The sequence below is a fragment of the Brachycentrus maculatus genome, unplaced genomic scaffold (assembly GCF_059751285.1).
Source record: "Brachycentrus maculatus isolate JH-2025_06_01 unplaced genomic scaffold, ASM5975128v1 h1tg000005l, whole genome shotgun sequence".
Classification (NCBI taxonomy): Eukaryota; Metazoa; Arthropoda; class Insecta; order Trichoptera; family Brachycentridae; genus Brachycentrus; species Brachycentrus maculatus.
The window spans coordinates 1,139,489-1,158,789 of NW_028280760.1; the positions used below are offsets into that span (position 1 = coordinate 1,139,489).

The 19,301-nt window shown below is 31.5% G+C and overlaps 1 protein-coding gene across 1 annotated transcript in view; it reads right to left on the reverse strand.

Moving 5' to 3' along the window:
- The window catches only part of LOC148313792 (uncharacterized), a 58,488-nt gene that overhangs the window by 8,500 nt on the left and 30,687 nt on the right, over positions 1–19,301 (reverse strand). The window contains exon 2 of the mRNA XM_088256595.1: positions 5,827–5,866. Within this exon, the coding sequence (XP_088112721.1) occupies positions 5,827–5,866 (40 nt within the window). The remainder of the gene's footprint in view (positions 1–5,826; positions 5,867–19,301) is intronic.

The following is a 19,301-nucleotide window of genomic DNA, read 5'->3' on the forward strand; positions in this document are numbered from 1 at the left end:
TTAGCACTTTTAATCTATTTTTATTTCTGATATCTATCGTATTCTTTCCAGTGCCCTTTATTATAACCAAAAATAAAATTCCAACACACAGCCCATGCCTTTGTGGGATCTTTATTTTGTTTTACTATTTTTTTGTACTTGTAATTATAATAATCCCTTAGTTTTTCCCTCTACCTCCTTCCTTAAACTCCTTTTTTCTTAGCCCTCCTTATTATCATATTTTGTAATTGATGTTTTTTTTTATGTTCAAGTACTATCTATTCTGTGATTGCAAACAGCTATATATGATATCAAACGTTTTAATCAGTATCACTAGTTTGTTTTTGGTTGGTTGGAAGATATTGCTTTTTAGCAATAAGCCCACCAATGTACTTATTTCTTTTCTGTACATGAAGTTTAAATAAATAAATAATATATTGTGAATTGAAAATAATAATTATAAAGGAAAAAATCTCGTCCAATTATCGATTAAGATCTAAGAAGATACACTTTTAAAAAATAAGTTCCCTTAATATTTTTAAATATCAAAACAAGTTTGCAATGAACATTAGACATCGGGTTTAATGTCCTAAAGTGCCAATATCATAAATTCATGACTTTTATAATATTTCTAAGGTAAATCCAGGACATTAACTTCAAACCATTGGGTACTAGGCCTCGCTATCGGAATACGTGATCCGTTCGGAGAATACTCTTCAGGGGAAATGGCTTGTAAGTAATAAGGCTGAGATGCTCTACTAATAACATTGCCTTCAAGTGGGCTGGAAGCTGGAATACAAAAAAATCCTTATACTCGATTTAACTTAATCGACTAAATTCATGCTTTCATCGTTATTTTGACAGTATAGAGATTTTCTATTGTTATATTTCTTAATACTGTATACATGATAAATAATAAATCATTCTATTAATATATAACCTGGATCTAACCGTAAAGTATTGAAGTGAAGCATGGAGTTGGCAAAAGAAGGATGAAAGTAGACTGAATGCAGTCGAAATGCATCCCCTCAGACGGATGTGAGGCAAAACGATGTATGATAGATGTTCAAAGGAAATAATGCAAGGTGAGATAATCATAATCGATAAAATTAATGAAGGTGTGTTGAGATGGTTTGGACATGTGGAACGAATCAGTGAGGAAAGAACGGTACAACAAATTTATGATTTCGAGAGATTGCCAACTCTATGCTATATTTCCATGCATGAATTAGAATCAAAACTAGGACTCCGTTGCGTACTGCCAGTTTAGCTTTCGCTGATAGGTTTTTATTTGCTATAACTGATTTCAGTGCACCATTCATGTAATAAACTTGTAATAAATAAAATATAAAGAAATATACCTACTTATGGAATGTAACCTTTTAATATACAATAAAACGTTGTTATAAACCCAAAATACAAAGTAAATATATCAAATCATAATTGATTATTATAATGATGATATGTATTTTTTTAAAAAAAGCCTTGGTGCAAAAACTGGAATGAAATTTCAATATTATATGACGAAATAATGCACATATTATAACTACACACACACATTTAGGTCAAATGTCACGGTCCTTTAAATTTATTGACCCATAAATCACAGCGTGACATCGCGTCGTGTCACACTGGCACTGGTCACCCTCAATTATAATTTTCTCCTGATCACGATGAATATTCATTCTAACACGAGTAACACACACATGTGATGCTGTTAACCACGGATGCATCCAAATTATTGGCAAAATTGGAGCAAGGTCATCCATATGCATTGAAATAAAATTAAAACTCATTCATAAAATTCATTTTTAAATCGATCCTGCGATATGTGCAATGTAATGCTTAATGAAATAGACATCAATAATGTTTCTTTTAATACGTTTAAGAGACATATTGTTGATGTCTATTTGACTGTTTGATAAAGAAAATTTCTATTATTTGATAAAAAACATTTGATGTAAGTTTATTAAATAGTTACACTTTTCAGTCAGTTATAGCAAATAAAAACCTATCAGAGGAAGCTAAACTAGCAGTGCACAACGGAGTCCTGGTTCCAACTCTAATGTATGGAAGTGAAACATGGAGTTGGCAAAAGAAGGATGAAAGTAGACTGAATGCAGTCGAAATGCGATCTCTCAGAAGAATGTGCGACAAAACGATGTATTATAGATGTTCGAATAGTGAAATAAGGAAGGAATGCAAAGCTGAGATAAGCATTATCGATAAAATTAAGAAAGGTGTGTTTAGATGGTTTGGACATGTAGAACGAATGAGTGAGGAAAGAACGGTTAAACAAATTTATGAGGCGAATGTTATTGGGAGAAGGAGCAGAGGAAGACCGAGAAAAGCATGGCACGATCAGGTATGCCAAATACTTAATAGTGGTCAGGTTAGGAGTCGTAATAATCGGCGGGTATGTATGAGGAGATGCATGAACGTGGAAGAGGCGAGGAATGTTTGCAAAGACAGAGTGGTGTAGCGTTCTATTCTCTCTGGCTACCCCTGCGGGAAAGCGGCATGATGGTTAGTTAGTTAGTTTATTATATACATAGTTATACTTTTATGTATTAGACAGTTTTATTTATTTTATTTTTAGATTACTTAAGTGAAAACCTGTAAATGGAATTTAATTTTTAAGTTTTTTTTTTATTATGTTATTTTTGTATACATTCTGTTGGTTTTCCAATAAATAATAAAAATAAATAAATTTAAAAAATATTTTTTTTATTTTATTTATCACATGTGAGATAAACTCTAAAATGCATCATCATCATCTTCTAAAGGCAGCGCCTTGTTGTGTCAGCCACTTGTCTCTGTCAGTCGCCATCCTCTTGAGCTGCGAATAGGAGGAGACGTCCATGAGCCGCTTCAAATCCTGGAAGTATGAAGTTCTTGGGCGGCCTCTTGTTCGTTTTCCCAAGATTCTTCCTTCGAAGATGTTGCTAAGAAAGGTGCTATGTCTAATTGAGTGCCCTATTAGCTTGGCCTTCCTCTTCAAAATATGATTTATAAGCTCTCTTCTTTCTTTTACGTCCTGCAACACCTTTTCGTTGGACTTCCTTACGACCCATGATGTTTTGAAAATGCATATGTAAGGATAATTTTAGCATATAGTTGTTTGACTGTCATAAGTTGTAATTTGTCGAATATTTTCTCTGTAGGAATCCTTCTCATAATTTTGAGTGTTATTATCAAAAAAGATTTTTGGGCCACAACAGCACTTTTTAATAACGCATTATTAAATATTGTTATTATATAAGTATTTAATTTGTTATTATTGCACGCCACCGTAGTGTAATGGTCGGCACACTCGGCTACCGTTTTGGAGGCCCCGGGTTCGATTCCCAGGGGGGGGGGGTTAAATAAAAATGAGTGATTTTTTCACTCTATTAGTTATTCAATATTACCCCAACCCCAAGGTAGATGACTCCCGAGCAGACCACCAAGAAGAAGAAGAAGAAGAGACTAGGCGTGGTGCTATAGAAGATCGTTCAAAACATCATGGCTTGAGAGATTTCTAAACGAATGTTTTAATAAACAAAAGGGGATAATACAAAATTTTGGATGTGTTCAATTCATTCACAAAGGATTTGGACACACTTAAAATTTAGTAAATAAAAAAAATTGACATCTCAACATAGATGCATAAGATTATTTAAAATAAAAATAAACAGATGCAGATGAAAATAAGCAGATGAAAATATCTGTGAGTTTTCGAAACTTGTGTATAATAAAAATAAAGTGGTTTAATTTAATTTAAAAAATCAACATGTCATTCCACAAAGTTAATGCCGAATCAATAAATAATAGATGAATAAGAATATAAAAGTATGGTGAAGATTTGTGAACAAGTATTTGGACACACTCATAATGCCATCAATAAAAAAAAACTAGTCAATTTGACTAGTTCATATACTCGTATAAGCTTCACAACAGTTCACTTATAACCTTCGTAAAAATAAAAAATCATATTTCAGGCATCTCCTAGTACATATGAAATAATTAGGGTAGAATCTTGCATCTCCTCATACATAATCTCATACTTTAGACTGACATAAAGTTTAGTAAATAACATTTCCGGGCTGTATTAAAAAAACGGATTGAATCTATTCATATTTGAATTGTTTGTAAATAAGAGAAAGTTGATGTGAGTTTTACGAGCAAATTTTCGCAATTCCAAACTTACCCGTTGTGTATTTAGCTTGCTTTTGATCTCTAGACCCCATAAACACGGCCGTATCTTCATTACGCTCTCCGTACATGACCAAAGTAATTAATATTTAGTATAATTAGGCACGTTTTGCGGAGAAATACGAATGCGTAAATACTACACCCGAGATAAGTGTGTATAATTAGTGGAACATTCCGGATTAGAAGCAGGAACTAACGTGCTCTAAAAATAATCATGATACTCTTAAAATGTCGTTTTAACCGTGACTTGAAAGAAAAGGCTCCCATGATACAGATTATCAAAATATCCTTGATCAAATTAACGGCTTCGTATTGGCTTACTACTAAATAGTTACTTTAGGGGATATTCGCTCACATAGAATTCATTCCACCAGAGAGGTCACATCGCTCACTCCTTTCAAGAACGTCATAAATCAAAAAACTTTTTTTTTTCAGGAGAACGTTATTAAAGTTTAAAAATATAACACATTGTATTAAAAATAAATATCTAGCTACTTATTGAACTTTTTACTGTGCAACACATATTTTTAGCTAAAACTTGAAGGTTATTTTTCCATTTGAAAAATATTTAATATATTCAAAAAAATAATTGAACAATACCTTTTCTTCAAAATGCAAAAACAACATTTTTTGTCCTGTAGCGGGTAAATATTAGGTTAAAAATATGCCTCTTTTGCTGGGATATAGTACATTTTATGGGCATTCTGAAAACATGCACAACTGAAAATTGTCGATTTTTGATTTATGACGTTCTTGAAAGGAGTAAGCGACATGTCTGTTCGCGCCCGATTTTTAAAATGTTTATTGGATATTTTTCTGATTTTTTTTAAAAACTCCTTACCTTTCATCTGTTTTCTCTTCATATCTGTTTTCTCTTCAAAGCCATATAATTGTTTCGAATAAAAACTTATTTTTTCAATGCAAAAACGGTGTTTTAAGAAAAAAATCGATTACGTAAAATGTTACCTGGATTTAAAAAAAAATAAGTTGCGACTTAACGAATGCTGGGCCTTAAGGTATATAATTAACGCAACTCCCATCTAAAAAAACCCATGTGTTTCAGGGACCAATATTAAAATGAAATATCACCACTATTTATTTTGAGCTCCCCTGGGAACCGAATGCGGTAGCTAAACGCGCTTACTATTAGACTGCATATTTTATATTACACTCCTAGATTTGTCTAACATCTGGCCGCGAGACTGATCACTCTGGCATCGTTTTGATACAGTGCTCTATGCACCACTAGGCGACGGAAGAAAGAATACAAGAAAGTCCTTGTACTAAAAAAAAATAGATTTCACTTGTTCCATATGGGTGATGTTCATTTCAAATTCGTGTTGAAGGATTAAGTATAGCCTTAATATGCATAAGGTATACAGTTTATTCTGAATTTCAGTCAAGGTCTGTTGAATATAAATATTTAAAGTTTTTTTGCTGATTTAAAAACATGCCCTATATCGAGAGTGAAAGAAGCGTTCGTTCTATTTTCCATTTTTGTTTACAAGGAACAAAATACTGACGAAAGAATTATATCCATAACGTACGTAGGAAATAAATCAATCAACTATCTTACGATATTATTGTATGTTTTGTTTGATACACAATAAATTATAAATATAAAAATATAGATATAATACTTTAAAAAATTACCTGTTGTGGTCAATGTTCCACTCTCCGTTTCCGATGCATTCTGTAAAAAAAACAACGTTTTATAAGAATAATATCATACTAATATACCCACATCATATATTCACGAGTTTCAGAGAGGAGGAATGGGCTACATACAGGAAATATTTATAAACAATACTTATTTGTAAAAAAAAATTATTAAAAATGTTAAATCATGTTTATAAGTATCATTTTCAATCATTGTTCTCAACCTTATCATTCTTATTTTATTCATTGATAAATTTCATATATGTATAAATGAAAAGATAAATTAAATTTCCCACCTATAATAGGGACCTATAATATAACAGGGATAACCTGTGCATGGATTAACAATATAAAGCACACAATATAGTATAAGGTTAAATGCAACAATCGAAGAATAGAAAATTAGGTGCAAATTTAAGAAAAACCTTTAAAATTCATTACAATTAAATGTGTTTAAGAAATAAGCTTTAAATTAAATAGTAAATTTAGCGCTTTTCTCACCCTGGTAATATATATGATATCGAAAAAGGTAATTGGAAAACTAAACAAAAATTAAAAACATTACATCAATTTTATTAACTCACAATATTTTAGGGGTGTCCATATTTTTGCACACAATAAATAAGTGGTCAAAATACAAATGTAAAATAATTCGGGAGGAATTTAAATTTTTTTTTAAAAACTTTTTGAACAGTATAAAATGGACGCATGTATCCCATTGTTTTGCCTCGAGTAGGTGTTTGTTTTGGATGCGTTGAGCTAACAGCTCTCTAAAAGGAATTACATCTTATTTTTTATCTCCCTGATAAGTTTAAAGCAAGGATATTATTGAAAAAATATGTGCAGAGTTTCGTTGAGTTTTAATTCTTATTATTTTTACTTAAATATTATTCGGAATAATGATGTTATAACGTCGGCGAGAAACTGTATACATTTCCATCTTTGGACATCCGATTACAGAAGATCACCTATTGTGATGATTCAAAACATGATTTTAATTCTGCGAAACACTAACCGCTTTTTTTCTTTAAATATCTAGCATCTGTATATAAAATTGTATGTTATATGCTATTATTGCTAAGGTTATTTATTGGTTGAGATGATGCTAACGTTTTTAGTAGGAACTTTTGAAGAAAGATATAAGTATAGTAAATCTGCATATACCTGAAACCTGTATCTATGTTTAAAAATTCTTTTTATATTTGACCTAGTGACGAATATATCCAGAATTAAATCACTGTGAAGCGTTCTTGAGGTAGTATTTCAAAAAAATAGCGCTTTATATTTTTTCCTAAATTATGAATAATATTTATTCTCACCCACTTCCTTAGTGTAGTGGTAAGCATATTTTATACTGCATGCACCGGGTACGATTCCCAGAGGGGGGGGTCAAAATAAATATGTGTTTTTCACCCTAATGTTTACTACCCTGGACTGGTACCTGAGGCGCACGACTTATCATCTTCCCTTCATATAATAAACGATCGAATAAACATTGCGTCATTTTTATGTGGTCCCCTATGCACCATTGGGTACGAATAATATTCAGTAGACTTAAATATTTATATCTATTTATAAATATATATATATATATATATATATATATATATATATATATATATATATATATATATATATATATATATATATATACATATTTACATATATATATATATATATATATATATACATATATATATATATATACATATATATACATATATACATATATATATATATATATATACATATATATATATATATATATATATATATATATATATATATATATATATATATATATATATATATATATATATATATATATGTATATACATACATATACATTTAACGATTTCTTTGTAGTCTGACAGTACGAGTATGTCACATTTTGTACTTTAAAATAGACATTATTCATATACGCGATGATATTTATACTAAAACTTTCATATTAATAAATTCATACTTTTTTATAGCTGTTTTTACATAAAAGCTCTCTCGCACTCGATTTTCCCAAATTTACGAGCACGTTTGTTATTATTGCGTAGGTACTAGCAGTATTGAGTGCCAAATATTTTTTACAGCGCAGATGTTTCTCAGTATAGGAACATAGATATTTATTAGGTGATGACGAAATTCGCACACAGCTTTTTTATTTATTTTTTGACATATCAACATAGATAAAGAAGAATATGGAAGTCTGGGTATTTACGGGGCTTACGACCGTCTTAGACTGGTTTTTAGTGATCACTTTACATACGTGTTCCATTCACCAATTCTACCCATGATTGACAACAACGCTACTCAAATTTTTGGAACTTCTATACTGATTGTTCAAATTCGAAATATATTGTTTAAATTAACTAAAATTTCACTAGAGTCATCTATGGTGAGATGAAAGAATCTTTTTATTGAGTAGAAACTCTTCCATCATGACGTATAGGATCACAACATATGGGATCATGACGTATGGGATCGAAAGTAGAGCGGACACCGTTGACACAAAAACGCGCTTAGAGTGTCAGAAAGGACTTTAAGAAGCATATCAGGCAAGAGTCTTCGAGATAGAATAAGAAACACCAGGATCAGGGAAATATGCGAGATTGAAGATGTCGTCAGGTGGGGAAGGCAACGAAGGAGACAATGGTATGCGCATGTGAAGAGAATAGAACCATCCAGACTCCCCCACATTGCACTATACGGCCAACCCGGTAGACGGGCAGACCACCAAAGAGATGGATCGATAGCTCGGAATCGACATCGCAGGAGGCTTATCCCTCTTAAAAACAGGTCACAAGGCCTACACCAAGAAGAAGAAGAGAAAGAAGAACAAACACCTTATGGATTTTCTGGATGACATTCACATACATGAAAAACGCCATGAAATATCCTTTTATTTATTTTTTATTTTAGCTTGTAATTTGAGCAGTTAATTTATTTACAACATTATGAGTGTGTCCAAACTTATTCACAATTCAAAAATAAAAAATAACTCCTAATTAGAGATAATCCAGATTTGTGCACAAGTATTTGGACACACTCAAAATATCATACAACTTTTTTAATAAACGCAACTAAAAAGTCGTCCAATCCGTCATAAAGAACTTTACTGGAGAGAGAAAGAAGCTTATAATGGATCTTAAAATACAGAAATGAAGTTTTTTGTTATATTTCGTATTGTTTTCGGGGAGTTGTGCCGCGAAGCTAAATAATCCAGGCGTAACGGTAACAAGTTACGATAAAACTTTTTAATGGAACAAAAAAAACATATTCTGAAATATTTTTATTACTTCTTTTCCGACACCAATTTTCAAGCGAATTTTGAGGATTATTTGATCTAAACAACTAAACAAATCTATTAAAAAGGTCAAATTACCATATAAGCCATATGTTATAATAATCAAGAAACGTCTAAGACATTACTATCTATTATTAGAATCCTAACTGTCCATCAACCTTATCCCTTAGTTTTTTCCTCTACCTCCTTCCCTACACCCCATTTTTCCTTTGCCTTCCTTATTATCATTAATGCGTAATTCATGTTTTTTTTAATGTTCAAGTACTATCTCCTCTCTGATTGTAAACAACTGATTGCAAACGACGGAGTGTGGAAAAGGCTAAGATTGTTTGCAAAGACAGAGTGATGTGGCGTTCTATTTTCTCTGCCTATCTCTAAGGAGAAGCAGCCTGACGATTAGTCTATTTTTATGTGTACATAGAATTATAATGAAGTGTTTATTGCAATTGAAGTTAATATAATGCCTTTAAACGTGTTAATTCAATCAAAGCCATGTAATTTGATCAATAAAAGTAATAAATATTACGAATAATTTGATTTTTACAGCCGATATTTCAAAATCGTAATTCCTGATTTATTGGAAGACATAAAATGAATAAATCTATCTCGCGTAGTCACAAACGGAATGATTCGTTTAATGTCTTTTCACCGTTTCGTCGTTAATTTCAGTACAATAGTAGTTTAACGACATTCGAGTTTGCCCATAAATTTTAAAATCGTAAACCTTATTGAGATGCACGAAATAATTCAAATATCAATTGAATATACTCAATGTTGAAATTGATGTAATTGATAATAAACAGTACGGAAAAGCGTTAAATCTTTATGGTCTTTTCTGAGTTTATACAGTCAGTTTGCATCTGCCTATCCTGCGTATATACCTTGGAAATTATTAGTTTTGATAAACTTTGTTAATAAATTAAACCACGTTAATCGCATGGGATATCAACAAAGTTTTAAACTTGTTCTGGGGTTATGGCTTACGATTTATATATTAAATAATAATATTAAAGTTGTTTTCTACTAGAAATGTTAAGGAGGCATACATGTATGAATATTTTAAAGAAATATTTAAATAAAATGTTAGTTATATTTGTATATTATTATATATTAATCAACGAGATTTTCAAAGATTTAGTTTCTAGATATACCCGTCTCCTCATTAGGACAATATCTGATGATTCTGATGTCGTTTCTCTTCTTTTACCCTCAACTCCTTATCTTATCCTACTCCCATCAATTTACTGTTTCATAAATATACAATCTTGTAATTATTTCATCGTTTTTTATTGCAACTTATACATAGTAATTTACACTTTTTTACATATTTATTTTACGGCTGTATGTATAAGGTATAAACCTTGACTAGTATTGAAAGTCCGTTTTTGGTTGTTTAGAAGATATTGCTTAGCGATTAACCCAGCAATATATATATGTACTTGTACATATTATATACATTCTGTAAAATAAAGAAAAAAATATTTTTAATTTTGAATATTCTAATCACGTTCCTGGTTTCATGTAATAATATAATAGTATTCCAGTATACATGTATCTATAGAGTTCGAATAATTTTATGAATACAAATGGCCAAAATATTTTAATGATCCGCGCAATATGTCTAGAATTTTGAGAGCATGTTTGCTGATTCTATAGGGATTTCTCTGTCTAACTAGAGGTATATCTGTTTTGACTGGTAATGTCGAATTTAGTTCAATTATATTGTTCGCAGTCGCCGAAGAGACTCTCGAGGAATACAAATTAAAACAAATTTCAGAATTATACAGGATTCTTAAACCGCTCAATTAGCGAAATGAAAATATTCAAATCAAAGTTTGCCCGAGAGTCATTTCGCGTTCAAACGGCGGGCTCCGCGGATTTATGCGATCACTGACCCAATTTATGAAAATAGTCTGCAAAATGTCGGGAAATTAGAGGAAAACAGATGCATTTATGTAAACAATGAGTCAAATGGTCTGATTGGATATAATCATAGTAAATTTACACACTTTGTTTACTCTCCCACTATTCACAAATTGTTTACGACTGTAAAATAAAACGTAAAAATAGTACGAATGCCCTGGAAGAATTAATACAGTTTGTGCATTAATCTTTGCTTTACAAATTTCACAAACATTAAGTTGATTTTTACGTACAATTTACCCACATCATATAGCAAAAAATATTGAGGCTGTCCTCTTCTGTCACAACTGTATTCATTATACTTTATAACGGATCGCTTTGAGAATAGCTACCTGTATCCGTTTTACGTTTATTTATTTACGAACGGTTTAACGATGTGCATCGTCGTAATAATTGTTCTTCAACAATAACATTCCTGCATTATTTTTATGATTTAAGAGCACAAAATATAGCATTCGCAATGATTAAATGGTAGCATTATTTCACATACATGTCCGTGGATAATAGATTACATCACCGACACCTTTGTAACGGGAGGAATAATGGCATGCCTTTTAAGACAGACTTGTTACTCCGTGTTTAATGAATAGTGATTAAGAATAACGGTAAAGACTACGTAACAACTAAAATTACCAGTTATCAAACAATTAAAAAGAGATTTATTGAAATTTGGAGGAAGAAAGAAAAAATATTAGAAGCAGTATGAGTTACATCTTATGTATATTATATATCATTGACAAAATAAAAATAAAGATTTTTACAACATTTTGAGTGTGTCCAAATACTTGTTCACAAAATCTGGATTATCTCTAGTGAAGTTCTAGTGATTCAAGAACAATGTTTCAAAATTGGTTCATATTTATAGAATTTCCAAGAATTTTAGTAGCGTGGGTAGAATAATGGGTAGAATTGGTGAACGTTACACGTGTGTAAAATGATCCCTTAAACCAGCCTATGACGGTCGTCAACCCCTTAAATGTCCAGATTTCCATATTCTTCTTTTTCTTTGATGAGATGTCAAAAAGTAAAATAAAGATATGTTGCGATGGTTTGGGCGTGTGAATCGAATGAGTGAACAATGAAAAGTAAAACAAATTTATAAGGCAAATGTAGTTGGTAATAGAAGCGGAGTAAGGCCGAGGAAAACTTGGTATGGTCAAGTACGTAAAATACTTGAGAGCGGTCGAGTCAGGAGTCGGAATAATCGGCGGGTATGTATGAGGAGATGCTTGAATGTGAAAGAGGCGAGTTGACAAAAACAGATTGGTGGTGCGTTCTATTATCTTTGCCCACCCCTGCGGAGAAGCCGTTTGATATTTAGTTAGATAATCAATTACATCGCTATTAAAGTATTATACAAAGGAATCACCTACGATGAAAGTAGTCTCAAACAGATTTTTTTTTCTGCTAGAAGCAACAAAGATCCAAGGTAAATAATAATAGCAACTTCCATCTAAAAACAAATAAAAACTTGTTTTTTCGGTGACGGTATTCCTAACTTTTCTCGGTTTATATAATATTTAATCACGTTTAAGTTTTTTTTTACATCGAAATATCAAATATACAGATGAGGAGCTTATAATATGAAATTCGCAACCAAATTTCTAGTCTATTTTCTAGTGATTGTATTATTTCAAATGATACATATATGAAAAAGATATTTTTTGTATTATAAATATATTTAAACACATGTTACACAGAATTACAACGAATATAGTATAAAATAAAGTAATACAAATTATATGGAATATTACACGGAGTGGTTAAAGTATGGAAGTTATTTTATTACCTCCACTATCGAGTGCCTACCGAGGGTTGTTATGGCGCCTAAAGTCATAAAAATAAAGCGAACGATGTCATAAAATCATAACGTTATTGTACAAATAAAATTTCTACTACACTTAGAGTGGATTTGCGTGTAATGATTTTCAGATATTTGTATAAATTGTCTTGCAGTAAACACTTTATAATAAATAACAAACAATTCACATTGCATCTCATATGGTACATTTAAACATAAAATGAATGTTACCTACCAATATTTGATGTACAAATATATACATAGTTATAAAAAAACTTTTTTTTTTAAACAAATCCGCAAAAATCTCTATTTTTAGAGGTTGTCTCTACAGGGGAGATAGTAATGATAGGGAAAGTAGATATAGTATCGTAACTCAATTGTATTTTTATAGACTTGTCCGAAATCCGTCGAAATTATAGTAAGTTTTTTCTCGTTATTTAAGACAATGTAGATTAAATTGTTTTTATCACACTTTAGGTATAATAAACCTATAATTTCTATCTTGGAGTATGAATGAATGAAAATTAATGGATAAATAAAATATTACATTAAGAGAGATATTTTTTATAATTAAATTCCACATAACCATTTTCTTATCCTGAAATAATAAAAAACAGTCAACAAATGCTAAGAAAACAATATATAAAATAAACTGTTTCTAGAACCTTAAAACTTTGACTGAAGCGCGAGTGTCTTACGTTTATTTTTTTGCTGTTGCTAAAAAGCTTTCAGCGTTTCCAGAAAAATCACTAACCGAAGTAGCTCAAAAACAAGTGAAAGGTTAATAAATAGAGCTTAGAAAGCTATTTTCCATTCAAAATGAACAGTTATTTGAATATAAATATCGGGAAAGTGACAAGAATAACATTTCATGTCAGTACGGAATCAGTTTAAAGTGTTTTATTTTATTACGTAGGTATGCGTATTTTTACCCTTGCACTTGACGCCTCAGAAACGCAAATTATTTCCCACTGGCCTGAAGCTGAGCCAAAAGTTTTGTCATTTTGCATTAAGCTTTCAGGTTTTTAGCAATAAACCATGTGGTGGAACGTATTTCTTCTGACGCGAACATTAAAAGCTGTGTGTATTGTAGGGGATATCAGGGTAAAGCGAATGATGCTTATTTTTCTAACTTATCACAGATGTCGGCAAACGGCTGTATTTCGTAGTTCGACTACTTACTAATCATGCGAGATAATATATATGACCAGTTTTTTTTAAAGGTGAAGCGATAATTTATAATACTGATTTTTTATTTTGAGATTCCTCGGTAATGATTAGAAACCATATAACTAGAAAACTAGAAAATATTATAACTAGAAGGAGATATAAAAAAAACGTATGTCCGTCAAATCATCTCTTTTTGTAATATATTAACAAAAATATCTGGTTTAACTATCTCATAAAAAAGGTATAACAACATGTGTGGTTTTTGTCCCAGGATCCGTATTGTAAAAATTATTCAGTGAGTCATTACGATGGATAAAAATCACTTTTAATACATAGAAAAATTCACATGTCACTTATAAAAATTGTTTAATATTTTTTGATGAAAAAGAACCCTAGTTTCAAAGTTGATAAAAAGATAAGTAAATATAGTAAAGACATATAGAGTACTTTATAAGCTTTGTTCTTATTTTCCATTGGACTATTCACTTATCCGGTACTGCCGTCCCTACATTTACTATATATCCGGTATTGTACCAATTTATATCGCGCTAATTCTCACAGACAAGCAGATACCCTTTTCAATCTTATCAGATTAGTGGATTTTCGTTTGTCACTGCTAATAATAACTTTTTGAATAATAAGTTTTTATGTATAAAAACATCTTTGAACATTTACATTGCCACTACGATAGTTCGTTTGCTTAAATTTTTGACGTTCTTGTGGGTCGATATAAGATTTTAATATGTATTTTTCATCTAATATTGACTGTATGGGCTGTGGTCCCGTGGTTAGTGTCGCGGACTCTAAAGTTAGAGTTTCTCGGTTCGAGCCTACTCTACCACAATTTGATACCTATTTCTAATAATGAGCCGCTTAGGCTCACAGAAATAGTATAAAATTGTAACATTTGTGTAAATAATAAAATCACAAACAATTCTCTTATTATAAAATAATAATAAAAAATAATAATGATAAAAAGAAATCGGTAAAAGATAAATCATTAACAATTTTTTTAGTAAAAAACTGATTAAAGATAATATTTAAATGATTTTATAAGAACCCAATGATAAATGGCATAAAATGCAGTTTATTGGGACATTCTTATTTCATGCCTCGTAATTTGACTTATAAATAAATAAATAAATAACAAAAATAATGTAAAAAAGCGCGTTTATTGAAAGAATGAGATTTTGGAGAAAGTACACAAATATGGAGTTTATCCAAATTTTACCTTGGAAATTTCTTTTCGTAACAAAACGATCGACGTTTACATTGCTTTTAAGCACATGGGATACAAAGCGATGGTAATTTTATGGATAATTTATGATTTTGCTTGACGATGGTAGGATATTGGGGATAAGGTTCGGCCTTACCTCATTTCATGTATAGATTTTTTGTTACATGTTTCAATATTACTATTATTAGCATATTTTTATATTAATTACCATTTTTTATTTTACTTTCAATTATATTAAAACATAATAAAAAAACATATAAACCCATAATGGGATAAAATGTATGATCAAAGCATAGTTAGATAGAAATAGAATTGAACGGGTTCGTAAATAAAAATAATAAAAAAATCATACATACACCATATAAAATGCAAAACTAGTAACGCGTATTTTTTTCGATCATTAAAAGTTTGTTAATGATTGCATATTAATAAAAAAAATTAGAACTCTCTTATTATACCCCCCGGTCTTTAATTGCAATGGATAGATAACACGTTAGCTACGTATTTATACTCGTTGATAAGTAGATTCACAATTGGACTTCTAACGACTTTGGCATTTCGAAACCAGTTGTCGATTACTTTAGTCAAGATGTTAATGGTCATGTATATTTTTACATGTAGTTTTATTTCCTTGGATCTCAAATTGCAATGAAGGAACTTGCGAAGGAGAGATCAGACGTCGTTTTGCCATTGCCAAAAGTGCCATGTCTAAACTAGACAAAATCTGGGAAGACCGGGGTGTGAGTAACACACTAAAATGAAGTTTGTCAGGAGTTTGGTCTACTGCGTTTTTATCTATGCTGCTCAAATATGGATCATAAAAGCAGCAGAAAGGAGAAAAATTTACACTTTCGAAATGTGGTGTTGGAGGTGACGCACCAACGAGTGCATTCGTCAGGAGTAACACTTGGATGGCTTGACTCTGGCCAGTGTCTGTACACGATGGATTCTTCAGTTCTTTGGACACGTTGTGCGTGGCAATGAGGATAGCTTGGAATTACTGGTTGGTAGCCTGATTGGTAGCCTGGAGGAGAGGAGAGGGAGAAGAAGACTTCCATACGATGGACCGATCAAGTTAAGACAGCAGCAGGCACCTCGGTGGTTGGAGCGCGCTACGTGCAGCGTAGTCAAGGGATAACTGGTGAAGAATCATTGCTTTCACAAAGGTCACAGTCTAATGAGGCAATGAGGAATAAGACGGAGAAGGAGATTTTTTTTTTACCGAACAGAAGTAAAGTTATGGTTGTCTACATTGCGTATTCAACACGTAAACTTCTCTTTGGAATGGACCCCATGTTTTTGCAAATTTCACACAAAGGCGTGAGGTCAAACAAATCACTACTTGTTAATGAGTAATTACGGGGTTTGGACGCATATACGCCATTTGTTATAAAAAATACTACTTTGCGAAAAATATTATCGTTATCACAATCTAGTTACAAGCAATCGTTTCAAAGATATTTCATAACTGTAAAATTGTGTATGCAACATACCTGTTGAAATATACATTTGAAAAATCGGCGGTAATAAATAAACGTACTTTTAACACATAGGCACCTTTATTTGGTGGCTCGGCATTGATATTATCTAATGATTCTGAATATCTTTTGTTCATGAATAGGAGTTCATGAAGCGTGCGTGTGCACACAGTAGCAAGGAGGGTTTAGGACACTTTTGTACAGAACAAAACAGGCCGCGTTTAGTTTTAGGGTGGTTCAGATTGAACCCTTAGAATCTAACAATGTAAAAATATTTAAAATAAATAAATAAAATAATTATGGTTAACGTTACCGAAAACTACTTTATTATGTTAATCTGGCTATCAAAATTATTCAATAAACCTCCATTAAAATACTGTTAAAATAAATCAAATATTTTACTATACACAAGTCATGTTTACAAAAATACTTTCAACAGTTATGTTTTACAAGTGTTTTACTTTTATATTTAGCTTTAAAGTTAAGATTTTTTGAGATCTCAACATAGAAAAAGAAGAATATGGGGTATTTACAGAGCTTATACGCTGGTTGTCATCATTCACCATTCTACCCACGATTGATAGCCACACTACAAAAAAATTTAAGCTCCTAGATATATTATTAATCTCATGATACAGTACATATGAGTTCACAACAGCCATTTATGAAGTATTGAGAAAGCCTTTATTTAGTAGAGAGCCTTTCGATTAAAAAACGCTTGAAAATCTAGAAAAACAAGAAATATAAACCGAATATCATTATTTACCCAACCCATTGGTCGCATCTCTATCCAGAACGATGAAGAAAAATTGGAATAATGCATTCACACGTTTTTATTTGAACCACCACACACACAAATCAACCCCATACAAAGAGGACTACCATACAGGCAGATTAGAGGTAGAAATTTCTGGGTAGTCATGCACTAAATAGTTTCTGGTAGTTGACAAATGATTTTTTTAAGTAGTTTATACATCATTTGCTCCAGCGAATGGACGGATATACACGTATATAATGTCGCGGCATTACAGATGGGTGCTTTTACAAAGTACTATAATATTATAATTGTCATTCACCCAAACAAGCGAGTCATTCAGACATGTGCGAGACTTTGAACCATTCTTCTATGAAACTGCATTGCGCAAATAATCGCATTAGGCATTTGCAGTAATGCAAGTCCACATTACAAGTTTGATAATTACATCAATCAGTTATGTTCGGATAAATATTATTCTCATAGATCTGAACATAAATAATGAATTACATAAATAGTAAACAAAATATATAAATATACCTAAACATAGATACATTTTTTTACATTTTATTAATTATATGTACATATTACAGCTCTTTAGGCATAGCCTGTGTTTAGCCAAAATACTTACATGTTAATATTGTACAATATATATTTTTTTAATTACTAGATTTTATATATTGATAATATAATGTGAAATATTTGTATCCACTTATTGCACATTATGTATATATTTATCTGCTAACCCTTATCCGCACCCAATGGTGTATACAATGGGCACTGCATCATATAAACGCAGTGTTATCTTGATTGTTAACACACGAAGAAAAGGTGATCACCCCTCCACTTCAGGTAATATTGAATAGATATTTCAGTGATAAATCCCTTATATTTATTTGACCCCCCCCTGAGAATCAAACCCAGGACATGGGATAGTAATAATTTGCTTCGCTTTCCGAATGTTTCACATAACGAGTAAGATTTTGGAACGAATTATTCTCGTTATGAGAGGTTCCGCTGTACCGCTCTATTAGATATATTTTCCCTTGCTGAAAAAACCACCCTTCACCGCTTTAATTTGCTAAAGATTTTCTGGTTAATAGAATTTAGTATGAATTATTTAGTTGAAAGCTTTTGATTTGGGCAAAGTAGCTTTACAATATGCATAATTTTGTAGCTCCAGTACTTGTATATGCATGTAAGTGTGCTTTCCCTGACTTATGTATGAGAGCGGAGAATTTTAGCTTTACTGAAGGTATTTTGATGGAATAATAAATCAGTTTTCCTTGGCCCAAATTTTGCCGCGTTATTTAAGGAATCCAAATTATTCAAAGAGCTTTTTGGAATGGATAATTCGAGAATACCCCGCAGTTCTTTGATTTCAACACGTTTGTCTTGCACTGTAACGGCTAGTACGTGCATATGAATGACTTCACGAATGCGTATGGCTGACCAGCGGGTATTTTCGAAATTGCAACGTGGCGACCATGGATATAGTGAGTACTGCATACCTGACACAATATAGAAAGGTCGCTTAAATGAGGATCGAATTGCTGTCAATAGCGGAGTAAGCGACCCTATTACCAATGATGCTACGAGCTGGACGAAAATTCCGCTTATTATATCGTTCGAACTATTCTATCGAAAAACATATTATAAACATGAATCATTTTTACATTTTGACATGTCAAATTTTTTGCTTAATTTTTTGAGTAAGCTTTTGTATTTAGCAGAAACCCTTATATTTAAATGTATGCAAGATGGCGCATATGAGCGTAAAGTGCATTTTAGGTAAGCATCTAATATAT